The 26,401-nt window shown below is 38.7% G+C and overlaps 2 protein-coding genes across 7 annotated transcripts in view; one reads left to right on the top strand and one right to left on the bottom strand.

The window, feature by feature from the left end:
• The window catches only part of EML5 (EMAP like 5), a 97,665-nt gene extending 89,894 nt beyond the window's left edge, over window positions 1-7,771 (top strand). For all 5 annotated transcript variants that reach the window (XM_074542507.1, XM_074542508.1, XM_074542509.1 and 2 more), the window contains one exon: window positions 149-7,771. In XM_074542507.1, the coding sequence (XP_074398608.1) occupies window positions 149-185 (37 nt within the window). In that variant the 3' untranslated portion in view covers window positions 186-7,771. The remainder of the gene's footprint in view (window positions 1-148) is intronic.
• The window catches only part of ZC3H14 (zinc finger CCCH-type containing 14), a 22,795-nt gene continuing 3,724 nt past the window's right edge, over window positions 7,331-26,401 (bottom strand). For both annotated transcript variants that reach the window (XM_005483147.4, XM_005483148.4), the window contains 15 exons: window positions 25,803-25,917; window positions 22,841-22,881; window positions 22,497-22,692; window positions 21,730-22,150; window positions 20,144-20,304; window positions 18,973-19,073; window positions 18,143-18,298; window positions 16,666-16,740; window positions 16,070-16,226; window positions 14,318-14,541; window positions 12,127-12,247; window positions 11,667-11,803; window positions 10,591-10,685; window positions 9,632-9,738; window positions 7,331-9,023 (listed from right to left, as the gene is read on the bottom strand). In XM_005483147.4, coding sequence (XP_005483204.2) covers window positions 9,017-9,023; window positions 9,632-9,738; window positions 10,591-10,685; window positions 11,667-11,803; window positions 12,127-12,247; window positions 14,318-14,541; window positions 16,070-16,226; window positions 16,666-16,740; window positions 18,143-18,298; window positions 18,973-19,073; window positions 20,144-20,304; window positions 21,730-22,150; window positions 22,497-22,692; window positions 22,841-22,881; window positions 25,803-25,917 — 2,114 coding nt within the window. In that variant the 3' untranslated portion in view covers window positions 7,331-9,016. The remainder of the gene's footprint in view (window positions 9,024-9,631; window positions 9,739-10,590; window positions 10,686-11,666; window positions 11,804-12,126; window positions 12,248-14,317; window positions 14,542-16,069; window positions 16,227-16,665; window positions 16,741-18,142; window positions 18,299-18,972; window positions 19,074-20,143; window positions 20,305-21,729; window positions 22,151-22,496; window positions 22,693-22,840; window positions 22,882-25,802; window positions 25,918-26,401) is intronic.

Consider the following 26,401-nt stretch of genomic DNA (forward strand, 5'->3'; position numbering starts at 1 on the left):
CAGCTAATATTTAACAACTTAAAATGTTCACGTGAATATTCAGAACATCATACTTTTAATGGGAATTTCTTTTGCCTGTGTCAGCCATTTCTTTTAACAACACTGTAGTCTTCTGTATCTCACATTTAATATCTTTTTGAAAACACAGCTTATTTGTTTGGAAGTGTGTGCATATGCCTCATTGAGAGAGACATGGAGACTTGCAAAGAGGAAACTGCATGAGGTACCAGGCATGAAACACCCAGGATTGCAATGCGACATTCTGCTGTGCCCTGCATGCGTAAGAAACGACCCGAGACACAGAGCGGTCTGTCTCTGACAGACGAGACCTGGAGTCTGCCAGAAGGATGGACACACTGAGGCTGCTAGTTTTGCTTCAGTGTCAGAAAATCTGGGTTTGTATTCCACTCACTGCCAGATGTTGAAAACAAAATATGTGGATGAAAGGAAAAAGTGAATTGTTAATCAATGTACAGTTTCACAGCAAGTTCTTGGGGTTTTAATCAAGAGATGCTATTTCTGACCTAGTGCTGTACATTGATCTGTTTTCAGCATGAATGTTTTTCCTTTAAGTTTTGAGATCTAAATAGCATAGATAAAAAGAGTATTCCATATTTTATTACAGAGAGAGACCATATATTAACTCTTAAATATATAGTATTTTAATAAATGCTTAATTATTATAATAGAAATTATATTTCTATGGCTGGTCAAAGGGAAACATCATATCTGATGAAGCAGAAAATAATAGAGTTGATTCCTTGTGACTGAAATATTTCTGTATTTAGAGGCCTGGGTCACAGTCATGTCTGGTGAAAGCCGTTGGATATGCATGATCTTCATGGCTAATTTAGTGTTTTTGTTGCACTTAAACATTAAATTAGTTCTATGAGCAAAAATAAATTTGCTCACTTTGCGAGTGCCTTGCCCACTACCTAAAAGTCTAACTCCAATTTTTGCCTTGTGAATAAAAGTATTCTCAGTGGAAGAGAGATTATTGCTGTGTTACTTGACTGGGCTGTGAGCCTCTCTGCTGGAAATGAGGACCAGGGTGAGGATTTTGTAGTCTTCTTGTCGATAAAGTTTGGCATGTCAGCAGTGGCAAAAATAGAATTTCAGAGCAATATGAATTGATTTTATTTTCTCAGCATCATAGAGGAGATTCAGAGAGAACTTTCTGAGCATTATATTTTATACATTTGAACTTTTAATAGAGTTGGGACTAGCTGGGAGATGTCTCTATTCAGATTTCTCTTCTGACTGTAAAAATGTCCAATCATCTGCTTCTTTGAATGGACCTGCTGTCACCTCGAGCATTTATTCTATCCTGCAACATAACTGAGATTCTAAGTTGGAAAAACATTTCAGTGATAATAAAATCCTGAACAAAGCTGTGTTTTGGTACAAGTGAGGAAGGTTTCATCAGCTGTTTGTCTAAATCATGCCATAGAGAAACATTACAGATTAATTTTCATGCAATATAGCAGGGATCAAAAATCACTAATTATCAGCACTGCTTCCATTGGGGCATTCTGCTGTGCACAGAAAGCTAACTTTCTGTGTAAGCCAGCATTGCTTTGACAGTGGCACTTTTTTAGGTCAGTCAAGAGGCTTTGGTGTTTTTTCATCTCTTGCATTTTCTTATGCCAGATGAAAAAGAATTAAACCTCATTTCTTCTTGTAATCATCTTGTGTGCATGTTGGTTACAGAAGCAATGGGAGGGCTTGCAGGTAGAAGAGAAGGAGGAGAAAAGTTACAGAGCCAAACTTTTGTGCTCTCCTTGTTATGTGCTATACAAAACTAGTTACCCAACTGTCTTAGCTAATATATTTTATATATCAATCTATAGTGAATATTTATTTTAAAGAAGTTGATGAACTACACAGTTATCAGGTTTCTCAGCATGCTGGTTCTTAGTAAAGTCTTGCTGCTCCTGCTATTCAACAGGAGCAAAAACTCTGAGGATTTGGTCATGAGTGTACAGGGAGATTTTGGCAGTAATGTTCTTGAGTTTAGGGGAATTGCATATGAGAATTGTGATTAGACCTGATGTGTCTCATAACCTTGTTTTCTGTCTGTCTGTTGTACGTGCAAATTAGTCTCTGGTGTTTATATCTTCTCTTTACTAGGGAAATGGTTTGCAGTGTGCTCTTTTATGGCTGTGATTCTATCCCTTATTAAACACATCTGTGCAGGACTTTCGCACCTAAAGTAAGGTTTGTCCTGCCTCTATTTTCAAGTTGCCTTTTGTTGGATCAAGATGGATGACTTTCAAGAGCTCACTCATAGTCTGTCCTACTCAGACTGCCAGATCAAAGTCCATATTTTTCTGTCTCTGAGTTTTCCCCACAAAACCCTAGGCTCTGCGAGCTCTTCTGTAGGCCTTCCCCCAGTGAAGGAGGTGTGTGGATCAAGTGGGTTTGTTCCTCCAATCCCTGTCACTGATCCTCTTCTCCTCCCACCCCCTATGCCCTTCATGAATGCTGTGCCTCTCCACTGATAATTTGTCCATTGGTGCTTTTCCCCTGAGGAATCCCAAAGGCCACACCAGAGCTGCAGATGAGCAGAAAGGGTGGGAGGGACTGGGCTGAGGGCTGCAGCCTCCAGGTCTCCCTGCTTCACTCTCCTCCAAACCTCACTGCTGCTCTAAAGGGCTGGCATGGGAGCTGGAAGCTGAGGAGCTCTTTAAAAACTGAACTGCCAGCATTGTTCCTCCTGCAGCCTGCATTGGTAGCCAGTGTTTTCCCTGGTGAAACTGCTCTGTGGTTTGCCAGGTAAAAATGGGGGCAGCCAGCTGGGAATGGTCACAAATGCTGAGGAGAGTGAGCAGAGCCTCAGTCGCAGTTTGGAGCATAATGCAGCTGTGGTTCTCTGCTGAAGGGAAGAGCTGGCTGTCAGCATGGCCCAAGCTGGCAGCTTTGTGGTGTTTTTGGTCTTTTTGTCTGTGATGGTGCTTGCTACTGTGCCTCATTTGCTGTTTACATTAAATGCTACTGTAGTAACTCGCTAATTGTTGCCACCCGTGCTTGAAGCATGTGTACATGGGGACAGGCACTGGAGCTCGAGGCTGGATGCTCCACTGAGAAGTCATAGGAGGACAGAACCCTGTAGGATAGGTCAGGGAAGAAGCTGGAATGTGGAGGGACCAGTGACTGCCTTTCATGTGGAAGCATCAGAGAGAACTGAGAGCAGGAGGGCTTTGCCTGAAGCTGGAGAAAACCTCTTCTGCACCAGGGAAGGGGAAGCAAAAGGTCTTTGTATAATTTAATAACTTACAGTGGATGATTTTTTACTGTAGCTTGTCTTTTTGGTTAGTAGCAAACGTACATCTTTGGGATCTTTAGTCAGCAATATTTTTGGTAATAAAAGAAATTAACTGGAGAACTGAGTAAAAATAATATTTCAGTTAATAAAATAATTATGCATTTAAAGCTAATAAACATAATTAGAAAAAAAAGAGAGAATAAGGAAAATCCAGCTCCTAGGAGCAAAGAAATATAAAAAATAAACACATTTAGAACTGAAAGTTGCCATAGTGCAATCAGGTTAATGCTAACCTGCACTTGTGCCATCAGAAAGCAGGTCCAGCAGGTGAGACATCTCCTCAGTCTAAAACAAGACCAAAACAAAGGACTTCAGTACCAGGAGCAGGAGTTGGATAGCATTCAGGAGTGGCTTAGTTTGAAACCATGGTCCATTTCTCTCAGCTGCTGCCTGAAGCACCTGAGCCCACAGTTTGAGCTGAAGGAAAGTTTGCCAAGAGCCCCAGCACCCCTGAGCCACCCTGAGCACGGCCATGCACCCCTCCCCTGCCTTGGGGTCCCACCCAGCCAGGGCTGGATGTGCTGGGCAAGGTGTAAGAGTGTCACAGCAAAGGATCTTGGCTTCGAATACAGCATTTAATTGGGCAAGGTGGCATGTTCCCTGTTTCATTGTCAGTGTCGGTGACCAGCCTTAATCCTGAAAGTGTTTTTTTTTTAATAATTCTGTTAACATAAGCTATAGAGAAGTCATCTTGTCAATGTTTTGGACAAAGAGGAGCATCCTGTAGACCCTACAGAAGGGGAAGTAAGACTGGAAATCACAAAATGAATTGCCACATCAGTGGTGTAAACACCCCTAGTTGCATTGCATTTGTGTGCTTTTTTGTTCTGAGTGGTTTTTTATGCTTCCTTGCAACTGGCTCTGTTTTTCTAAATTTTTTAGCAGCATTTGATTTCTCCTCATGTGGATAGGTCCATGTGCTTGCCAAAGCCTGCTGTCATTCTTCATGCCATTCACTGTTGGGTGATTACACCAAGCACATTTATTTTGTTGGTCCTGCCTTCTGCTCTTCACTTAGCTTTGACTTCAGACTTAAACTGTAGATATCTCCTTTTAGAAATACAAACAGAATAGTTTTAGGTGTCTAATATGCATAAAAGCCACAATAAGCTTCCTTGCCAAAATCATTTGCATCTAAGAAGTATTAGATGGTTTTCTCAGTCTATTTGATACTAGAACAGGTGAACAATCACCATACTTTTCTCAGTTTACTATCAGTAAACCCACCACAACCTTGATACCTTGATCTGGTTTTTTGGTTAAGTGTGAAATCAGCAATCCAACTCATTCACTACTTCATTGAAAAGGAAGTGGAAAAAAAGCACGGAATGTGTGTTCTCTTCTCCACCCTTCTGTTTAAAACAAAACAACAAAAGGCATAAGGTCTTAGCATGATGACAGTCAGCAATTCTTCTAATTTCCATAATGCTAATAATTTCCTCTGCTTTTGGGAATTATGGAACATAGGGTGGAAGAAGCAGTAACAGGAAACCAGTAAACAAACATGGAGAAAAGGCAGAAGAAAGGAAAGCAGAGAAAGGAACACTCAAAAGTAGGCAAAGGCAAAAGACGGAAGAAGTGACATAGGTGGTGGTGAGTGGCAAACATCTTGTTTCAGGTGGGAAGCATCCAGTGGCTGCTTGGGAAGTGTAAGGGCTGGAGAGCAGCAGAGTGCTCAGGGAAAGGCTGCAGGGAGTTTTGGTTGCTCTGTTTTTGGGAAGATGCAGCCACTCCCACTCCCTTACCTGTGGGATGCCTGTTCAGAGCCGAGATGCAGCAGCAAAGCACGAGTTACCCACAGCTGCAGTGGATACAGTGGAACAAAGAAAGTGCTGTAAAGACAGAAGTGCTCTGTAGTACTGAGAGCTCAGGCAAAAGAGTTGAAGGATGTATTTTAAAAGGCTACTTATCTTTCTACCTAAACCAAACCTGGATTGTTTTAATAGGCCTCTTCTGGAAATGTTATTCAAACAAAAATATTAAACCAAAGAAACATTATACTTCAGAAAACGCTTCTTAACCAAGCTGTTGCAATTACTGCCTCTCATTTCTTTCCTATTCAGCAGTTCTTGATTCAGTTCCCAGGCATTCACAACATTTAAGATGACAGACATGAAAGCTGTGGGCTCTACATTTAACTCAAGGTGTGACAGCACAGAGGAATCTGCAGAGGGTGGTTCAGATCCTACCTGAGCCAAATTTTCCTTCAGTGGTTCCATGCCATGGGCATTCAAATATAGAGGTAGTCAGGTGAATGTAATTAGACCCAACAAATACATCTGAGTATATAAATCAGTATATATCAGAGAAATAAATCAGTACAAAGTTTTTTATTTTATCCCATAGTAAACCATTATTAAAAAGGGAAATGATTATGGTAAATTTCATGGAAAAAACAATCCAAGCCCATTATAGGTGCTGGTTAGACAACTGGACTTATAGCAACTCTTTGTAAGAAACACAAAATTTGTGCATGAATAGTAGGACTGATCCTTCTCCACTTGCAAGAGGGCAGTTGTGTTTGGGACATGAGAGGCAGGATGTTCCTATTGCTTGGTATGTTTGGGTTTCTCTTCCAGAAGCCATCGTAGGTGTTTCCTTTGTTTCTATTGCTGTTTGTGGGATACCTTCAAGACCCTACAAAGTGATTTTGCCCTTTGCAGCACATATCTTGCCTAGTTTGGGCAGTGATGTCATGTGAGAGCTTATTGAAAAACAGAAAGAAACCAAAACCTCAAATGTTTTTTGTTTTATAATGCTATCCCCCAAAGTATTGTCATGTTGCAGTGATGTGATCTGTATGACTTGCACTGTTTGTAAAGGAAAGCAGGTTGTATCCACCTAACTACTAAGTGGCACCCACATAATGGGTGTGTGAAACCAGAGGATTAAGGCCAGTTGTGCTTTAGCAGTTCTCTAAGATGAAGGGACAATTGCCACTGTCCCATTGTGTGTGGTGCTCATAAAGCTGGTGCTGCCTCCAGCTGCTCTCAGCGGGGCTGAGGAAGAAGATGAGGTCATAAGAATAAAATGTAAATTGTTTTAACTAAGCGTTGCATTGGTGGGTTCTGAAAAAGGGCTGTAGTAGAGGGGTATTTTAGTTTCAGTTCTCTGCAGGATTGTAAGCCTTTAGGGTAAAAAAGGACATGTTTATGTAATATCCTCCATTATTCCTTCATTAGCTTTGGCTCTTACTACTCTGCCTCCTTCCCACAGAAGCCCCTGTCCCAGCTCCCCCCTCCCAGCCACCAAATAAGTTTAATTTTCCAATGTAGTGGCTGAGAAGGCCAACTTTAACCACAGATTTGCTGGTGGTCATTTGTAATGACTAAAGCCAATCCTGAGCATTCTGTTGCTGAAAATTAATTTTCTATTAACTTAATTGCAAATTCTTGAGACGGGGGAGAAGGGGGAATCCACTGGATCCATTCCATGGATCTCTCCATGCAATGGAGCTGGAAGTGGTACTGCCATAACACCATGATTTTTTCAACCACCAGTTGCACCCAGGACATGTGTGACACTGTTTTCTTTTGGAATCCAGTAAATATCATTTCTAAAGGAACTCCAGGCATGAACACAGACACACATTGCATGAAATAAAAATGGTTTCCTGTACTTTTGTGAAATGTTGGTGCTGTTGGGTAGTACTTCACACATTTCTGGTCTGTTTTTCCTTTTCTTGCTACTATGTACCCTGGTGTTGTGGTTTCAGGTGCAAAATAGATTGATTTTTTTTTTAAAGCAGTATCTGGTAATTAGCTTAATTTCTGCTTTTTAGTTCAGTTATAGGTATACAGAATAAAGTAATGGAAAAGCTGCATTACTGATTTGTGAAGCAAGCTAAAGCATTTTTAATGTAAAATTCCATATTAGAATACACTCCAGCCCAAAATGATAACTTGAAAATGTAACAAATTAAGTAAATGCATTAGAACCATTTAATTATTTTAAAAATGCAGGTTTAGCTTTGTAGCTTGGTTTGTTCAGTTTTTAGCAGAGGAAAAGCTTTTCTCACACTGAACACTGTGGGTTGGTGACAGCCCAGCACAGCAGTGGAAATGCAGCAATGGAGATGGTCCTGGTCTTCTGCTGTCCTTACAAATTCTTGTCTCCTCATCTCACATGGAAAATAGCTTCATGGTGGCAGCTATTTCTGCAAGGGACAGCTTAGGAAGGCATTGGGAAATTCTGTAGAAAAATAATGTTCTTTGCAGTCTTTCATCTGGAAACCCATTCCAGCAGTGCTCTGTGCAACACCAGAGCACATCCTCTCCTCTCCAGCCCCCTGTCAGGTCACCTCACAAAAATATTTTACTGTAGTTCTTTAAGCTTAAAATGCAGTTGTCTGTTCAGATTTGTTGTTTCATTATGGAGTGTGTCAGATAATCCCTCTTGCTTTAACAAGAAAAAAAAAGAAAAAAAGGTATTTTAAAGTAGTCCAAAGGTATGGTCATATATTATATGGATCATGGGTTTAAGTGTACTCCATTTTGGTTTCCACCATGAACATCTAATTCCTGTAACAATGTTGTATGTTTATTTAAAGTATATATATATAAATATATATATATATAAATTAAATGTCAGATTTTTGCATTAATTAAGATTTTTTAAAATTTGAATATGAACTTTGAGTACTTTATTTAAAAAAAATTAAAAATACTTTTCCTGGAGTGTTAAGTTTCGGAATTCAATACTATATTTGTCAAATTTAAGTTTAAAATATGTAGCTATCATTGTTTTCTGATATTGAATGTAAATATTTGTAAAAAGAAATTCTTTTGTATATTTTTGTGAAAATGTAGTTCCCCAAAATATAAAAAAAGATTTAATAAAAAAGTGCATTTATGTTATTTCATCATTTTCATCATTTTAATAACACTGAACTGTATCATTTTCATCATTTTAGTAACACTGAACTGTATTTATGGGCATGTGTGTGCATTATTTTTCTAGAAGGAGAAAACCACAGTGTGCTCAGAAGGAAAAAAGAATTCCTTAGAAGTTCAGTGGTACTTTCTTGAGTATAAATGGAGACATCTCAGAGTATCTATTTCCAAGTGAAGTGGCAATTCATAGGGTTTTTAAGTGGAGAAAAGTATCAATAATTCTTTAATTGTTCTGGCTTATGAAGCTGCTTTTTTCCTTTGTCTTTTTGTCCCCATTTTAAAGAGCAGAAGGACTGTGACAAAACCACTGCACTGAACAACACCCAAAAGACAAAGCACTTGTCTTTACCTGTCCCTGGGTGCTGGGACAGCAGTGCAGCCATGTGCACCGTACCAAACACTTGCACAAAAAGTACTCCCAGTACCATTCCAACACAGGAATAAGCTTTCCAAGTGCTTCTGCTGCCATACTTTATTCTTCAACACACCAACCCTTAAACAAGGAACATTACACAAACAGAACAAAAAATGTGCTTTGAAGGTTTTTAATGGAACTTAAAACTTTTCTTACACAGATGTTTTTTTCTTACAGCGTAAAAAAAATGTAAAATTGTCCAAACTTACAAACTTGGAAAATTAGAGACATTTCAAGTATGCAATCAATCTCGTTTTATGAAAACAATGTATATTCAAAGTCCAAAATGTATGAGTCTTTCCTAGCATCCTGTGTCCTGGTGGTTGATCCTCCTGTCCTCTACTGTCCAGAGAAGGCAAAGCTCAGTCCCAGGCTGTATCATATTCATTCACTGAGGAGGAAGAAAAAAACAATTCCATAAGAAACAATTCTGCCCCTCTGTAAAGATGATTTGAGAACTGCTCTGTGCCCCATCCCTGTAATGGTTGAAACCTTTGCAGAGGGGATTGGACCATTCAATCACATGAGCCTTATGGCAGGCCCACAGCTGCAGCTTTGGGAAGTCTGCTACTGGTTTATGAAAGCACAGGCAGAGGACAGGAAGGAGCTGCTCTGCCACAAACACTCCAAGAAAACAGCTGAACCTATTGTGGAAAAGACAGCTTAGACATAAGATAAAACAATGGTAAAAGGATCTTCAGCTTTATTCAACCACACCTCAGAAAACACCCCCTGTCCAAGTCAGGATTCCAGTGACTGCTGTGACTCAGCTGCAGGGCACCTGTTTATCAGGCTTGCATCACATCAGTTAATGTTTATACAACTACGACCAAACAACAGCACAGGGTTGTCTTCAAAAGAAAGCTGCCCATAAGGGATATGTTTCTTCAAACATGTTTGCTGTTCCTCACACACATATTACTTCTGTGAGTAAAACTACATTACTAATGCCATAACATACCTTTTATTTTTCTTGGTTAGGGTTAGAGTATTTCTCACCTGGCTTGAGTTCGAGTCCATTTCAAGGCGTGGCGTGGAGGTACAGCAACAGTGGGATGGTAGAAAGTGCAGTCTGGTCTTGTACACTGTGTATTAAACCTACAATGCTGAAACCAAAACTATTTCAGAAGAGGCTGCTCAGTGCTGGCTGCCTGAACACTTGAAGATGCTGAGCTGCACTGTTACCCTGGTATTGCTGTGTGACACATCTCACCTGCAACTGAGCCAACACCCACCTCCACCAGGGCAACCAGCTCAAGCCAGTGACAAAAAATCCTTTTCAAGATGTACCAACTATGAATTTCATGCTCCAAAACTGCCACTGCACTGACTGGTGGAAATTCCTTTGCTTGCAAGAGTTTACAGAGTTCAGCTTAAATTGATCTCTGTGTACAAGTTGGGAGAATGACACAGCATTACCTGAGGGGGAGAATGAGCCAGATATTCTGGCTCATAGTATCTGAGCATGGGTATTTTGGCATTATTAGGGCTGGAAAAAGCACTACACCTCCTGGCATTACATGCAGGGACACAATTCTATACAACTACCCAAGTAATAGACTCCTGTGGTACAAAGATTATATTAATAAATTTTAGGGTAACTGGGCAATCTTAAAAGTTTTTTGTATTTTGCAGCAGATCTGATGGAAGAGTCAAGAGTCTTGAGATGTATTCCTTCCCAAAAGGCTCCTCTCTGCCCCCAGCATCCTGGCTGGGTATATTTTGAAGAGATTATATCCTGTTTGAAGCTCCCCAGCAGCATTTGATAGAAAGATAACTTGAAAGTATAATTTTCCAAATTCCTTAAATCACTACTTTTATGTATTATGCTTATAAGGCCAAGTCAAAATGTGAACAGTAAAAGAAAAAAGTGTTAAATCTTACTAACATTTTCTGTCCCATGTAGCATGTTTTAAGTCTCTTTCTAGAATGGAAGGAAGATAGGAGATATATCTTACTTTTGGGTGGTAAAATGGACACTCCATTTTCTTACAAGCTGGAAAAAACTTGCACAGCGGACTGCTGGAGGGTACGGACAGTGTGGGCAGGGGTGCTAACAGCAGAAACAAAAAGAACAGGAAGTGAGTCTGGATCTGAATAAATTGCCTTTTCAAGACAGCTCTGCACAACCTTAAATATATCAATCTTTCTGTTAGAATTTCCATTTTATAATACACCAAAATTCAGCAAGAAATAAAACCAGCATTTCCCAATGCAGTTAGTAGATCGTGGAGTAAAACAAGGCTATCAGGTAATCGTTTAACTTGGTTCTTCCCATCACAGAGATTCCGGTAGGCAGAGAATCTCAGATGTTAAATTTAGACAGCAGGAAGCCTGTTAGAGTTTCAACTGACCAGACTGATAAGCACAGGCACTGCACTTTCCAGGAATACAGAGGAGCTGCTGGAAATGACACAGGAGACAAGCACATTGTGCTTGGGGTCTGGCAAGGTAACAAACTGCATGAACTGTGACTAGGGGCTAAATTACTTCCAGAAGATCATGCAGTAAAGTCCTTGCACCTCAGCATGGTTCAAAGGCTCAACACCAACCCATATCAAACATAGCTACTGCCTTAATCAAGTAACCTCATGCCAAAAGTCATCTCATCACTACACCAACTTCACTCCTACACTGGCATTAAAGAAAAAAATGTTCAAAGGCAGAAGCCTCTGTTTTCAGTGTGTGTCACAAGCCCTTGGTACAACACGTGTCCAATTTAAGAAAAAAATCTTAGCAAAACTGCAGCGCTGGCTAATTCCTTCAGAGAAACAGAACAAGTTGTGCAAGTCACCACTTTGGCCTTGCACAGCCCTCATAGGGACTCCTGCATAAAAGCATTGGAGGATTTTTCTAGTAACAGTTTTTGCAGTAGAACTGGATTATTATTCTTCATCTTGCACTAAGAGTTGTAAGAAAATTAGTTTAACTCAAGCAAAAAAATATTTTTTCGTTACTGTGAGTTTCTGCTTCCAAAAATACTGTTGTCCCTTTAGCACTATCATTGAAAGCTCAGAAAACAAGATGTGCTCACCTGGTTTAGGAGATGGATGGGGGGTTCGTCGACTGGCGTGAGTGTAAGGACAGTCTGGCTTAGTGCACTTTGCGTCGTATTTACAGTTTGGATGGATGAACAGACATTTATCAGCAAATTTGCAGTTAGGAAAAACTCTGAGGAAAAAGAAATTGAGTCAAAAGCTCATACTTGGAGCAAAATCCCCAAACATCTGTTGCACACGAAAGCGAGAGGTGCAGCAGGGCTGGGGCATGTCTTGGTTCCTTCCCAAGTGGGGCTCACGATGTAGTGCATGAGCTGTGCACCCACACTGCTGCACTCAGCTGCCCTTCCTGCAGAGCCCCCCTCCATGCAGTGAACAACTGAACCACCTCACTCTCAGGGCACTTTGGTCCCTTGGAATATTTACTGACACAGTGCAGAAGTTTGCAGCACTGGAATGAAAATCAAAATAGTAGATAAGCTCTGTACTACTCACTTGCAAGGTAGTGTGGGGTGATGGTACACACATTCATCCCCATTTTTACAGGCAGGCCAGTACTTGCAGCGCTCCAGCACTTTCTCCTGCTTTTGTAGCATACTTAAGTCTTCCATTTCCACTGGATGGTAAGAAAGAAGAAAAAAAAACAACCCTAAGCTGGGACCTTTATGATTCTATATGCAACTTGGTGTAAACAATCTAGCATAATCAAAATACACTGTACTTCTATTCTCTCTTAATCAAAATGTCATGACAGTAAAAGTTTATGTACATCATAATTTCTGAAGAAAATTTCCAAAACTATAAAATGGAAAGTCTTAATACCAGACTGACAGCTGCCTTTGGGCAGTTTGATCATGAAAGATCAAATTTGCACTGTTTACAAGCAAAATAAATCAGTTTTCTTTTTCAATCTGAATTTTGATTTAAAGATTTGGACAGACAGGCAATAATCCCAACTGAACTTGAGTTATGACTGTTCTGCTGAGCATGAGTTAATTATAGCTATGTTTCTTTCTCCAAGATATTTTTTACTCTAGAAAATTATTTCAACAGATGAAAGCTAAATATCAATTTTTATGATAATCAGATTTGTTATTATGGGGGCATCTACTAAAGAAGAACCAGTTCTATGTAATTTGTTAAGACACTTCAGTTACCTGAACCCAGACTCTAATCCAAAAAGTGTTTTAAGAAACTCTAAGCTGAAACATTCCACACCTTCACTATCCTTACAGGAACATGGGACTTTGACTTTCTCCTATTTAAATTCCTTATAAAACCTTATTCTCCAAATTCACAATTGTACATATGTTGCTGTTGTCTTATTTTCCCAAATCTGCCTAAACCTTTGGCTCTTCAAAGTTTTCCAGCACTGCCTAGACTTCCTTCTCTGATCCCACTGATGACACAAATTGCTCCAGCTTCATTCCATCCTTAGCCTCATTTATGCCTTCTCCTTGCAACCCACCACAGCCAAATAATGCCATCCTGTTGTAGGACCACACTGGCTCATGCAGATCACTTCCACATGGATCTGACTGTATGTGAGCTTCAGTGCCACCCCTGCAAATTCACAGGATCTTCAACAGAGCTAGGACTGTGCTGGCAACACTCTCCTCTACCAAACAGCTTTGGTGAGGAGTCTGAGGCTACACACAGCAAAGCATGGATTTGCAAGAAGTACTCTAACAACTGTTTTTCTGTGTAAGTGAAGTGCATGAATACACAACATTCCCTTAATATTTAAGGCTGCCTGATATGTGTAGTACTTCTGCAGCCAGGGAACTGAAAGGACATGACTTAAAAGATCTTTTGCTATGGTGCTCTCATATTTGCATTACACATTTACAGCTGGATCCATGCAATTTAAGGGTTCTCAGTACAGCGCCGAACAGTATTCTTTATTTAGTTCAGAAATTTGGATACATGGTTACTACATTAAATAAAGATCCTTATTTTCTTGAGAAAGCGAAGTAAAAAACAGGAATCCAAGCACAGCCCTCAGGCATGTATTCAACAGGCCTATGACAAAACTAACCTCTGTGGTTTTCATCACCATGTCAGCATTCTAAACAATTCAAGCATATGGTTCAGCAAGCAAGTTCCCATGTTATTCAAAAGAAAGATAGAAAGAAAACACAGAAAAATCTGTAAAATCACACACTATTCAGTTCTTCTTTCAGGTGCTCGCCACTGGACTCTACCAACACCTTACCCTACCAGGCTCCTTGTGGTGTCATAACCCTCGACAGAAACATGAATACCATCTGACATATTGTTAAAGGTTCAAGGCACGTCAGTGTGTTAACTGTAACATCACCTGTCCATCAGCACAGGGACAAATTATAACAGGTCAACCAGAAGGGCAGATTTCTGGCAATGAAGACCAACTACATTTGCAGAAAACCAAAAAAAACAACAAACAAACTAACTCAATCAACTAAAAAATCCCAACCAAATTTTTACCAATACTGAGATGTGTCAAGAACTACCATGTGCTGTATTGTTCTAATATTCCAAGACAAAGGCTTCTGAAGAGATGGTCCCACTGAACTCCTAGATTTCATTTGCCTAAAGAATGCTCTAATTTGAAGAATAAACACCACCACTTTGGTTTCTATATCCAGGAGGTGTAGCCATACTCAAGCAGCACAGCAAGGTTACACCTGTTGGTCAGTATAATTACCATCACAGTTCTCCAGCTGCCTGGTTACAATCTGCATCTGCTGTGCTCGAAGACCTTTCAATCCTTTGGCAGCATACATGTGCTGGGTAACTGGCCTCAATCCTTCCATTAGACACATCTCTTCCTCCTCCTGATCAGAGAGGTATCCTGGTGGACTGGGCACGCCATCCAGGGTCACAATGAACTTGGGACTAGCAGGTTTCTCTGGCTGTGCAAGCTGGTCTCTGTCAAACAAAGAAATGTAGTAAATTCACATTTTCTGACTCGAGAGGTTTGAGTGAATGTGAGCTGTGGTAGTGAGTGAAAGTAGTACAAGCTAATCAATAGGGAGTTGAGCAGTAACAGACATTCTTTTAGCAATTACTGGTAATGCACTCCAGTTAGCAGTTGGACTTCTAGTCTCCCTTGAGGCACTAATAAGAACTACAGCTCTAGGTACAAATTCAGTCTGTTGCATTCTGCTCAACAGTCAGATCCAAAAGCTGTGGATCCAAAAGCTATTTACAAACAGTCAATCCTGTGGAATTTGCAGTTTTGAGGCAGAAAAAGAGAGCAAATACCACTCTTGGAATTACAAACCTTTTAACACACCAAATGTGTGTCTCCTCAAAATTACTGAAAAGCACATTATGAAACAAGTGGTGTAAAAGTTTTTAGAACTAGGATGAGAGAATTGCAATACTGGTACTAAGAACCTTGACACTCAGCCAGACTAAAAGGTCAGACACCAACAGCCTAGTGTCCTGTATCTGACAGTAGTCAGCATGGATAAGAAGCAGCATTAAAACAGGGAACACATACATTTTCTCCAACCTTTCACCATCCCATCCATTTCACCAGAGGGATTTCCTGAATGACAAGTGATTCTAAGTATTGGAGAACTGTGGAGTTCTCATCTTAGACAACCAGCAATGGAATAACCTTTGCTTCCCTATGAAGTGAGGCTAAAAGCAACTACACTGTATAATGGACAGAAACCAGAATGTGAAAAACACCATGAGCTAGAACTTTCAGACTGAAGCAGTCAGAAACTGACCTATTCACATGGAAAAATGTACCTCTCTCCTATAGCAGAGTCACAGCTTTCAACTGTGATATTGCCAGGTTATCCTTTTCGGTTTGTTAGCTCAGTGTTGGTTTTGTTTTCAATTAACACAGGCTGCTGAAAGCCACTCACAGAAAGGAAACACCAGCAGCTTCTCAAGCACAGCAGCCCAGGTGATGAAGTTCATCATGCTGTTCAGAGTGGCTTTAACTTGTAACAGGTAGGACTATTTATTACCTGGAACTTTGTTTGAAGCTGACATGAACTTGAAGCTTCTCCTGGTCAAACTCTCCAGTAAGGAGCCTTAAATCATTGTCCAGGATTCACCACACTCAATACTATGTTAAAAGATGTTTCTTAAGAAATGTAATCCAAGGGTGAAACAGGTATAAAACTAAAGGCAATTTAAGCAAAATGGTTACTTGACTAAGATTTCAGAAATCAGAACAGAAGAGCAGTACTTCAGCTCTTTCTTTCATGCAAATCGATGACTTGCTCAAGCTACAGTTGACCCTACAATTATTTTTCTAGAGAAGGAAGGCTTTTTGCCCCTGCTTTTTTTCTTCTACTATTCAAAGTCAATCCATTTTGCATGATTTCACACCTCCTGACTGACCTGACAAAGCACAAGTCTGACCAAAGGGCTCCATCTAAACCTCAAACAAGCAATTTGACTAGCAACCCCCCTAAATGCAGTAGCTTTTCACCGTGTCTGTATGAGACGCGCTGAGTGAACTCGCACGGCCTCTGTGCCCTTCTTCCCCAGCTGCTGATTCTGTGGCGCCATCTCCTCTGACAACCTGGGCTTCTTCAGGATGAACGAGCGAGTATCCGAGTGCACCAGAGACTCTGGGTCACAGTAATCTGCATTGGGAGAAAATTACATAGAAAAGAGTAAAATAAGGTGGCAGTTGTACTCTTATAGCATATTCCTAATATCAATTTAGATGGTCACTAAGCTAATCTTACTTTGTTTTAATTTTTTCCCAGTAGTTTCCAGTAAACATTTTTACTTTCCTGTTAATTTCACAGGGGTGGATCCACAGAAGCCATAAGCCATATTAGGTCAGATCAGGAATTTTCTAAGTGGAATGGCTATGCTGAAACAGCACCGAAGGGGTGCAATCTCCCTCCCCCTCCAAATCTCTCATCCTCTGAACAGCTACTAATGTAATGCACTCATTCCTTAGAGATGTAGAAACTAGGTAATTGTAGAAATCAGTATAATTAATTGAAAAGGAGTATCTTAACATTCACTGGCCAGTAATACTAGGTTTGAAAATAAAAGATCACGAGACTTAACCCTGAGACACTTGCAAGGCATCTTCAATCATAGGATCAATCTGAAGCCGACAAGAGAGCTCCTTTTGTTCAATTCCTAAAAAAAACCCAGCAATAAGAAGCATATTTAACATCATCTCAACATGAAACTATAGATTAGAGAACTGAGGCACACTCTCTTAATTCTTTTGATAAAAAAAATCAACAATAAAAACATTCACACTTTTAACATTTTAAAAGTAATTTTCATTATTATGCTGAACCCTTTTCCCATTGTTTCAGGAACAGTAACATGGCAAAATCTAAGCACTGTAGGACACTACTCGTTCCCATAATCACTGCTCAGTACAAATGAGGTCTGTGGGCACAGCAATTGATGAAGGCCAAGTTCCTCCTCCTCATTTGTAGAAGAGTTGGCCATTCAGAAATCACACACAGAGGAAAGCAAGTAGCAAGGGACTACTTTACAATCTTCTTAAAAGAGCAAATCAGAGCAGCACTGTTCTACATTTATTTTTGCTTTCTGTACATTTTCATAAGCAAGCTGTCATTTCCATTTCAATGGCAAAAGAGTGAAAATATTTGGCATAATTATTTTCTGTGCATTAATTCAAAGGCTGATAAAACTTTTTCTCACATACTTTGAGGTGGCAGAAAGATTCCAAATACATTTATATTAGGAATAAGCAACTGCAAAAATCTTTTTAAAATGATGAATATTTACCGTTCCTTTACAATGATCATAGGATGATGTAACAAAAATCTTACTCAAAACCAAATTTGATTCATTATCCAAATATCTAAACACTTAGCAAGTATCAACTAAGTACTTGTTATAGAAATATTTTTTCTCCTGTCTTACTTCTATGATTCCTTGTGACTAACAAAGACAATCCCCCATCCTCTATAAGAAAACCATGCTGAAAAAGCACTTTGACTGCCTTTAGGAGATTCAAAACAGAAGTAAAAACCAAAGCTGACACAGTTAGCCTGGTATCAGCTGTCCTGTAAGAGCAAATAGAGTATTCTTATATTTAAACTGAAAAATAAAACACTATAACCATTTGTGTGGAAACCATGTGTTCAAAGAATCTTTTAATACTTCATATGCTGGAAAATTGTTTCAAATACTCTAGAGAATCTTCACTCTCACTTAAGCTTTGTGACAGAATTACTCCTACAAGATACTAAGGAAAATATGCAAAGGATGAGGAAAAGAGAAGCTATCCAAATGTAAGTGCTTATGCAAAATAATTCTTCAGTGACATGCCACAGAGCTGTAACATTATTTGCTTACTGATTAAATCCCCTGAGTTTGTGTGTTTGGATACATGTCTATCTGACAGCCATGCTTTTGAAAGCTGGATGGTCTTCAGGGCAGTTCTGCATGCAACTTCTGATGCAGTTTTAAAAATTAAAAGCATTCCTTTATTTTTCGCTGCTCAGCTTGTAAAATGATATTCCCTAGAATAAATTCTTGAAAAATATTATCAGATGACCTTGAATTTCTTCAACTGTCTGCTCCTTTGACTCTTCTACTTGAAGCTGAGAACTCAGAACAGGCAGTCTGCTTTGCACATGAATCACTTCTAACTGTGATTCTTCTGGGCTAATTCGAGTTCTTGGTGCAACTGGAACAGTTTGTTTCTGTGGAACTTTAAACAGAGAAACAATGGTAAATCATTTACATACTACCCAATCCCACAATAGTACTGTTTTTAGATCTATTATGCTAAAATAACTCTCACAAATTCCTACACACACACAAAATCCCAAGTGTCTGTCTCCACAAAAAGCACCTTTAGCTATCTGTAAAATTCTTATTGTTCTAGTGTATTTGTGCATGTGCACAGAGCACCCTGAGTGGCACCTCAGAACTCCTAAGACAAAACAGCATGAGAAGGATTACAGTGACAACAGCAAAGCACTCGTTCAGCCACTTCTACATATAATTAACATGGTACTTTCTGACAGTTTTGAAATCACTTTTCATTCCATCTTTCATATAAATAATCATGGAACATCCATATGTCTCTTCATATGATGCTAGCTACCCTTTGCTGAAGTGCTTGCAAATAGAATAGAACAAAGAAATGGCAGCAGATTCATAGGATCACTTAGGTTCAAAAAGACCCTCTCCCTCATTTATGCTTTTATAATTCATCACTGAACATCAATGCAATGAAACAGGACACAGTAAATCCCTCAAGTATAACTGACTTGCTATTTAGCTTTCTGTCTTATCTCTAAGCGCTTTCTTTAGCTTGGATTTATACAAGAGAATTTGGAAATATCACAGATTAACACAAGCAAAATCAATGCTAATTACCAGTGGAATAATTGGTTGTTTTTGTAACTGATTCCTGTGCTTCAGAGATTGCTTTCAGTATTAAATTCTTATTGGCCTGTTTTGAAGGTGGCAATGAAGGTCTAAGGGAAATAAAAAAAAATTAATCAGACATGGATTGCACAGCAACAGTATCCATGTTAAAGACAGTTATTTCAACAGGAAAAATATTAACAGAAATCACCTACAATTATTTTATCCAAAACAGTTTTCAGTTAATCTATTATCTCATAGATGGGGATCCACAAAACACTCTAAAAAATGGAAGCCCAGATGTGTGATTTCACCTCTCAAGCTGCTGTAAAACCATGCTACATATGAAAGGCACTCTCTGCCATTAATTTTTTCCAACCTCTGCCCACCACTTATCTCTTGTTATGTTTGTGCTGGCACCAATAACTATGCAGCCATACTGAGAAATATGATCCAGCTGCATAATTAGAATGACTCTATCAAAAACATATTATTTGTAAAAAAAGGTTTTCTTCTTGTCTTTAACATCAACAATAAGGAAGCTTAAATCAGACCAATGTGCTGTGGTACTGAAGATAAATTAAATACAGTATATTAGCTTACAATAAATATTATACAAGCTAGCACTGTAGGTCAGTAGAACCATCTCTTCTCTAGTTAATATGTTCTTACTCTATTGTTAAAAATCAGATACAAAAGCTATGTATTTTGACTAATGCCTGACACTTAGAATTAGGGAGCAGAAAAAAAGGAAAAACCTCTGAAGACTGTTTGAAAAGTTGAAATCACCGTAAAGAACAAGTGATAACTGGTTTGAAAAAAATTCCTGAAAATAAATCAAATTACTGAAAAATCATTTTACCACAATAAATACCTGGTCTGAAACATGTCAACATTCATGTTCTTCTGCCAGTAAACTTCACCCAAATAATGTAAAAATTCACACTCCATTGCATCTTACATGCAATAATGAAAAGAGGTTACAAAATCAAAGGCAAAAGTGTGGCATAAACAGGCATCTCATCCATAGAGTTCTGAGATAGTACAAAAAATATAAAAAAATTGTTTACTAAATTTTGTCTGTCAATTCTTGAAAGTGCAAACTGATTTTCCCCACTTCCAAAGTTTTCATTCATGATACTAATTCTTGAAAACTCAGAAACACTGAGATCTTCAGTACCTTCTTTCTGGCTTTGCAGGCACAGACACACTGCTGGAGATGCTTCCTGTTCGCAATCCATAGTCTTCTTCTTCCTCTTCGTCCTCTCCATCATTACAGAACTTTTTCACTTTGACCACCGAGCTTACAACAGGCAGCCGTCTCTTCCTGGAGTTTTCCTCCTACAACGCACAGAGCAGGCATAACGGCTCATTTAGCAGAAACCAGCAAAGAAAGCACTGCAATTCCACCTGGAGCCAGCAGATGGAGAACTTCCCTTCCAGTTGGACAAGAGACTGCTCTGGGTAATGTGAAAATCAGACACATTTACACTGAAACATCTCACTGGAAATTAAAATGTAAACACCACTTAGGAAAAAATAAGAAAAAAATCTCTCAAGTACAGAAAAATTATCCAACGCCTACAGAAAACCAGGGTTTTCCAAAGAAATTTATAGTACTCGTCTGATGAGTATGTTGAAAGACTGAGAGAGAGAAAAGTGAAATCACCATAAATTACTTTCTTCCTCTGTATCAACTCTAATTTCAGACAGGTGTAACGCCTCATTTTAAGCAAGAAAACTACATATTTCAAAAGATGCTAATTGTTACACACAGTCAGAATGGTCCAGTTTAGATAGTGTAAGGTCCCTATTGTCTCTTCTGGACATTATTCATGCAACAGTAACAGAAGAAAAGTATCACAAGACCTTTTTTGAACATTTCCAAGGCGAGATGTTCCAGACATTCATCAATGATTTATGTACATTAAATAAATCACTATATTCTCATTTGCTCTTCTCCATTCTCAAAAACTAAGACACCACAATGTATCTTTGTAAAGCATTCTGGATTTCCAAGTAAAATTCATTATCCTTTATACAAAATTAAGCAGTGGCAAAGACAGGGAACTTTAGGAGCTGCAATAAACATAGATGCACTTGCAACACAAGGTTTGTAAGATCATTACAACATTAGTAGCCATAACTACCTTCATTCCTCTCAAAAAAGGCTCTTCATTCACACAGATAGTCTATCAGCTAGGACTACCACCCTGACTGGCTTAGCTTGGCCTCCAAAGTACTTAGGGCAGCAATCATCTTTTAGTTTATCCTTGTACAACATCCATCCCAAAGAATTCTTAACTGACATGGTTCTCAAGAGAATAGTAATAATAATCCTCATCATCATCAATGTATCTGGGTTAATAAACAGCATACCAAAAATCCTGATTTACAAGACTCTGTAAAGCTGGGGCTATATACATATCACTTAGGGAAAATCATGCTTATTCAATGAGCTTAAGATCAGAATTATAATTTCTGATTCATCATATGCACCTCAACAATGTGCTAACCTGTTAGTCCAAGCCAGTATGGCATGAAGATGAATATGGTAATTAACCCTGAAATGCAGCAAGCTCTCAGATAATGATGTCAAATTATGCAATCTGTTTTTACCAGTGGACTCAAAGGATGAAATCTCAAACCTGGTACCAGTGACAGAAGTCTTTTGATTTCTCGGAGGTCAAGATTTTACTGAAGCATACATAGCAATTCAGGTTCCTAACAAGAATAGAGTTTCGCAATAGTTTAGGTTGTACCAACCTCACTGCCCACTTTATCAGCACCGAGTTTGGAGGTGGGTCTGTGACCTTCTGCTAAGCTGCCAAATGCTTCTGGATTGCACAGCTGGCCTGTTTCCAGAGACCTGCAGCCTTGTGTGTCTAACTGGCGGCTCCCCTGCAGGCTGCCCTGCTGAGACAATCTGGGCACGTGAACGTTTCCATCTGCACTCCTGACAGCTGGGGGCCGGTAGATCTCGGCCGAGGGACGAGAGGAACCGTAAGTCACAGTCACAATGGGTTTCTTCCGGGACAAAGGATTCTCCTGCACAAAGTTTAGGTCTTCATCAATTAGATCATCTGGTTCAGGTTTAATGTCAATTACAGCTTCAGAAGGTGACAATTCCCTCAAAGGCTTGACCGTAGATGTTAAGCGGGATGCAGAACCATCTTCACAAGACTGCCTGATTAAAAAAGAAATCACCAACTATTATCTGCAAGTCAAGTCCTGAAAAATGAGAATTGTCTTTTAATCAAGAATTATTAATGTATTACTGTTTATACAAATTTAACACACTGATATTTTTCAGTTTGATTAATTAATCTAGGTCCTAATCTAATCTTTAAGCTAAGTTGCTTAAAGAGCTGAGTTCTGACTTAATGGTTTTTTTTTTACAACAAATTGTAGCAATGCTTCACTCTTCAAAAGTACTTGTATCTTTCCAAGTGTCTGTACTCTTTAGAATGGCTATTACACTCACACAACTACTGGTGTCTGAAGGTGTGTTAGGAAGTAGCCAGCAGCCTCACCTGGCAGCAGTGTTCCTCTGCTCCTGTGAGCTGGTTGAAACTCTGGAATCATTTCTTTCAGTCCGAGTGCTTGACACTGCAAGAGGGGGCAAGATATCGTCCCGCCTCCTCTCATCACTCACACATGAGCTGCTTTTGCTGGGAGGCACGCTGCTCTCAAAGATATTCAATTCTGAAGATTTTACACTGGTTGGTTCTGTGGAGACAGGTACCTTTCACTTTTACATTAAACCACAGAAACAAAAAAATAACGAAACAGACAAGATATTTTTACAACTCAGACATATAATACTAGACAGAAAAAATAAGCCTCCCTTCACTCAAAATTTAATTTTCTTACTTACCAGTAGTCACGGACCGCAGCTTATCCAAAACACCATGGAGCCTGAAATAGACAGCAGACAGGGAAGGAAGCAAAAGAGAAAAAGGAGAATTAAAAAACCTTAACTTACATTCAGACTGATAAAGACAGAGATATCTGTCTAGAGCTAGATAGAAACTGATCATTTTTTGGAAACCCACTGCCTTTCCACCCTTAAGACTTCACTTTCCATCAACCAGAGTATGTTTAACCTCAAAAGGGAGGCTTGAAGTACCTTGCCTCCAATGTGTCTTGCACATGCAGGCAGAGTATTCATCACATCATCTACTTCTGGCATTTAGTTGGTTTACATATTCAAAGCCAGTACTATCCACCTTTCACTACAATCAATGGAGTTAAGTATCAAAAAGATTGATTCAAAAAACCTAAGTCAGAAGCCTAAAGCATAGCCTAAAATTTTACTTTGTATATGAAACTTTAATTACACAGTAGAGTTAAACATAATTGAAAATACAAACTCAAACAGTATATAACTGTTTCATATATATATATATATATATAGTATGTAAGACTCTCAGGATTCTCCCACCATGCTTTGTATATACCAACATACTCTGAGATGTGTTGGTGAGCAAAAATATCTCAGCAAATTACCAAATCTGCCCTTTGCTGTGAAAAAGGCACTAAGCTGAAGTAACACAAAAAACTATGTGGCTTTAAGGCTGCTCAAAAATAAACAGATATTACAGTGAGAAGAAAGAAAAAACCGCAACACTTAAACTCATATCTTCCTTGGAATTCAAACCTGATAATGTGCAATTCCATAATTTTGGCTGAATATTTGAAATGAGCTAAGGGATAAGAACAAATTGCAAAGGCTGCATGTGGGTATAATGAAGGCTTATACTTGTTCTCCTTGTGAGCTTTCACTAGAACACTTGTCAGCTGAGCTCTGGAGATGCAGATCAGTTTTCACACTGACCTCAGAATATCTGATCTGACACTTGGTTCAGAGCAAGAAGTGGTGGCCAACCAGCAGGATTGCCAAGTTTGTCACAATTGCTGTGAAACTTTTGCCAGAAGGCCCAAAATTACCAGCTACAGACACAAAACAAGGAAGGCAGATCTTGCTGAGTACTGCATTTCAGCAACATTTAAGAACATATACATTCTGAGTTGCCTTTAGAAGAAGTAAAAGCATATAAAACTCACAGCTACGATGCTATGTAACACTTTTCCACTAGTTCCCTTACAGCTTATTCACAGGTTTCATCTTGTCTTCTTTTCCATCCTTCTTTTCACCAATACCTACTTTGGTACCTGATAGAGCACTCTTAACACTGAGTTTGTATTTATATATAAATATATATATATATATATAAAATGATAATGACTTAGGGTTAAAACAGTCACTACATTTAACATTTAAGCAGGTTTCAAAACCAGCTGGTGGTATACGAGCATATAGTCAATACATCATTTACAATATAAATATATAAAATGATCTTGATTTCTTTGGTGAAATTTGCTTTCTCTACATATTTATTATTTTTAAATTTCATTTACAAAACCCTGAAAGTGTTTTCTGCTACACTATTTTTTACTGCATATCAGGATTCAGTCAAAACCGTAGTACAGGAGCTACATCCTCATCCACTTGTGTAAACTTCACTGATCTGATTCCCAAAACTACTGTGAGAAAGACAACTGCATGATTTCCTGATACACTGAAACCCAAAAGCTTCACCTAGGCAGGCCACAAGAGGCAGCAAAGAAATGCCAGTGCAGTTTTCAAAAAAAGGTCCACACTTGATTGTACTCCTCTATTATATTTTTGACAAATGCCAGGAGAAAAATGAAACCTAAGTAAAATCAAACTATATCCACAAAAGTTACATTATCACCTGAAAATCCATCAGTTTAAACAGCTAATACAGTGAATTGTAATAGCTGCAACTATTTTTCATTTTTTGTCAGTATTTATGATTTCATAACACAGCCAACTTCTAAAATGTTTCTCTCTGCTATTCAATAACAGAAAAGCTTATAGGAAGTAATTACATAGAAGAAATATTGGAACAGAATGTAATGTCACTATAAATATGTCAAAGAAAGCAAACTGAAAAAGAGAAAAAATTGTAGTATTTTTCTCATCTACACAAAATAAAATAATGATCTTTAAAGCTCCATTAGGTAGGAGATTCAGAAATAAGATTAACTTGAAAAAATACATAACTCTGAAAGCAACAAAATCTCGAGAGTCAAATGTCTGAAATGTGGATTTACTTACAGGTTTCTACTGTAGAACAAATTCAGTATTAGAAAATGCATGAGAAATATAATGCCTAAATTTGTCATGCAGCATGGAATAAATGAATCTACATTGTCAGGAGCTGACAGCAGAGTTGAAGTGTTGCTAACTTGTCCTGTTCACAGTAATTCTGAGGTTCTACTTTGGAGTTTTGGATTTGGGTGGTGGTAATAAATAAATAGCCTGAGAGGTGGGAATACCTAAGCATTTGGTGCTAAGCCTTGTCAAAGACAGTACACAGAATTAGATCCACTGCTCATCTGCCCTGATATAGTAATTCCCATGCACAGCAACCTGAAGCACTGCTAGCATAAAAGCAGATTGGTCCTTCACATCTAACTGCAGTGAACAATGCTCTCATCTCACAGGGGCTTTTGCAGGAATAATTTTAAGTCAACATACAGCCCCTACTCATCTGAGCACTTTATTTACAAATCTGACTGGCCTATCAACAAAAATGTCCTCCAGCCCTCTTCCATCTAACTATCGCCTCAAAAGCCTAACTGCTGACAGACTAAAACTAATGTACTTATTAGACATGCAAAGTAGAAGGTTTTATTAATACAAATTACATAATGGGAAGATAAATAACTTTTTTAAATGTCAGGTGTCACTTATAGAAAGCAGTCGTGCACTACTGATAAGAAGTGTGACAAGCAGCTTGCAAACATACCAGACAGTAAACCTGACAGTATTGTTTCCAAGGAAAAGGGAAAGGTCTTCTGTCATCTGCTCTTGACTCTTCTTATTGGCCACCATAACCATAATATAATCAGGGAGCTCTTCATCTAATAGAAAGAGAAACACATTGTTTTAAAGTATAATAAATCATGGAAGACATAACAAACATCTTTAAACAAGTAACCATTTTCTTTCTATCTTACTATAAAGACTGTGCAGAGGATTAGGGAAGCAAATTAACAAGTCTTCCATTTCCTATGAGATTCAATACAAGTCTCATCTACAAGCAAGGAATAAAAGATCCTCAGCTTCACAAGAGCATAAGCTGAAGATCAGTGTATTTAAAAAGGGAGTAAACAGAATGGAAAGAAGAACAAAATAAAAGAAAGCCACTCCGCTGCCTATATCCTTTTTCTTGAATACCAGCAAATTAAAAAATATCTACAATATTCATCACCTCAAATATTGCCAAATACAGCACCTTACCCTTGTTAAATTTCCTTTAGTTACAGAAACAAAACAAATAAATATCCATTTCTGATACGTGTATTGAACAAATCAAAACTGTATTAACTTCCAGATTTTCTACCT

Source organism: Zonotrichia albicollis, chromosome 6 (genome assembly GCF_047830755.1).
Source record: "Zonotrichia albicollis isolate bZonAlb1 chromosome 6, bZonAlb1.hap1, whole genome shotgun sequence".
Classification (NCBI taxonomy): Eukaryota; Metazoa; Chordata; class Aves; order Passeriformes; family Passerellidae; genus Zonotrichia; species Zonotrichia albicollis.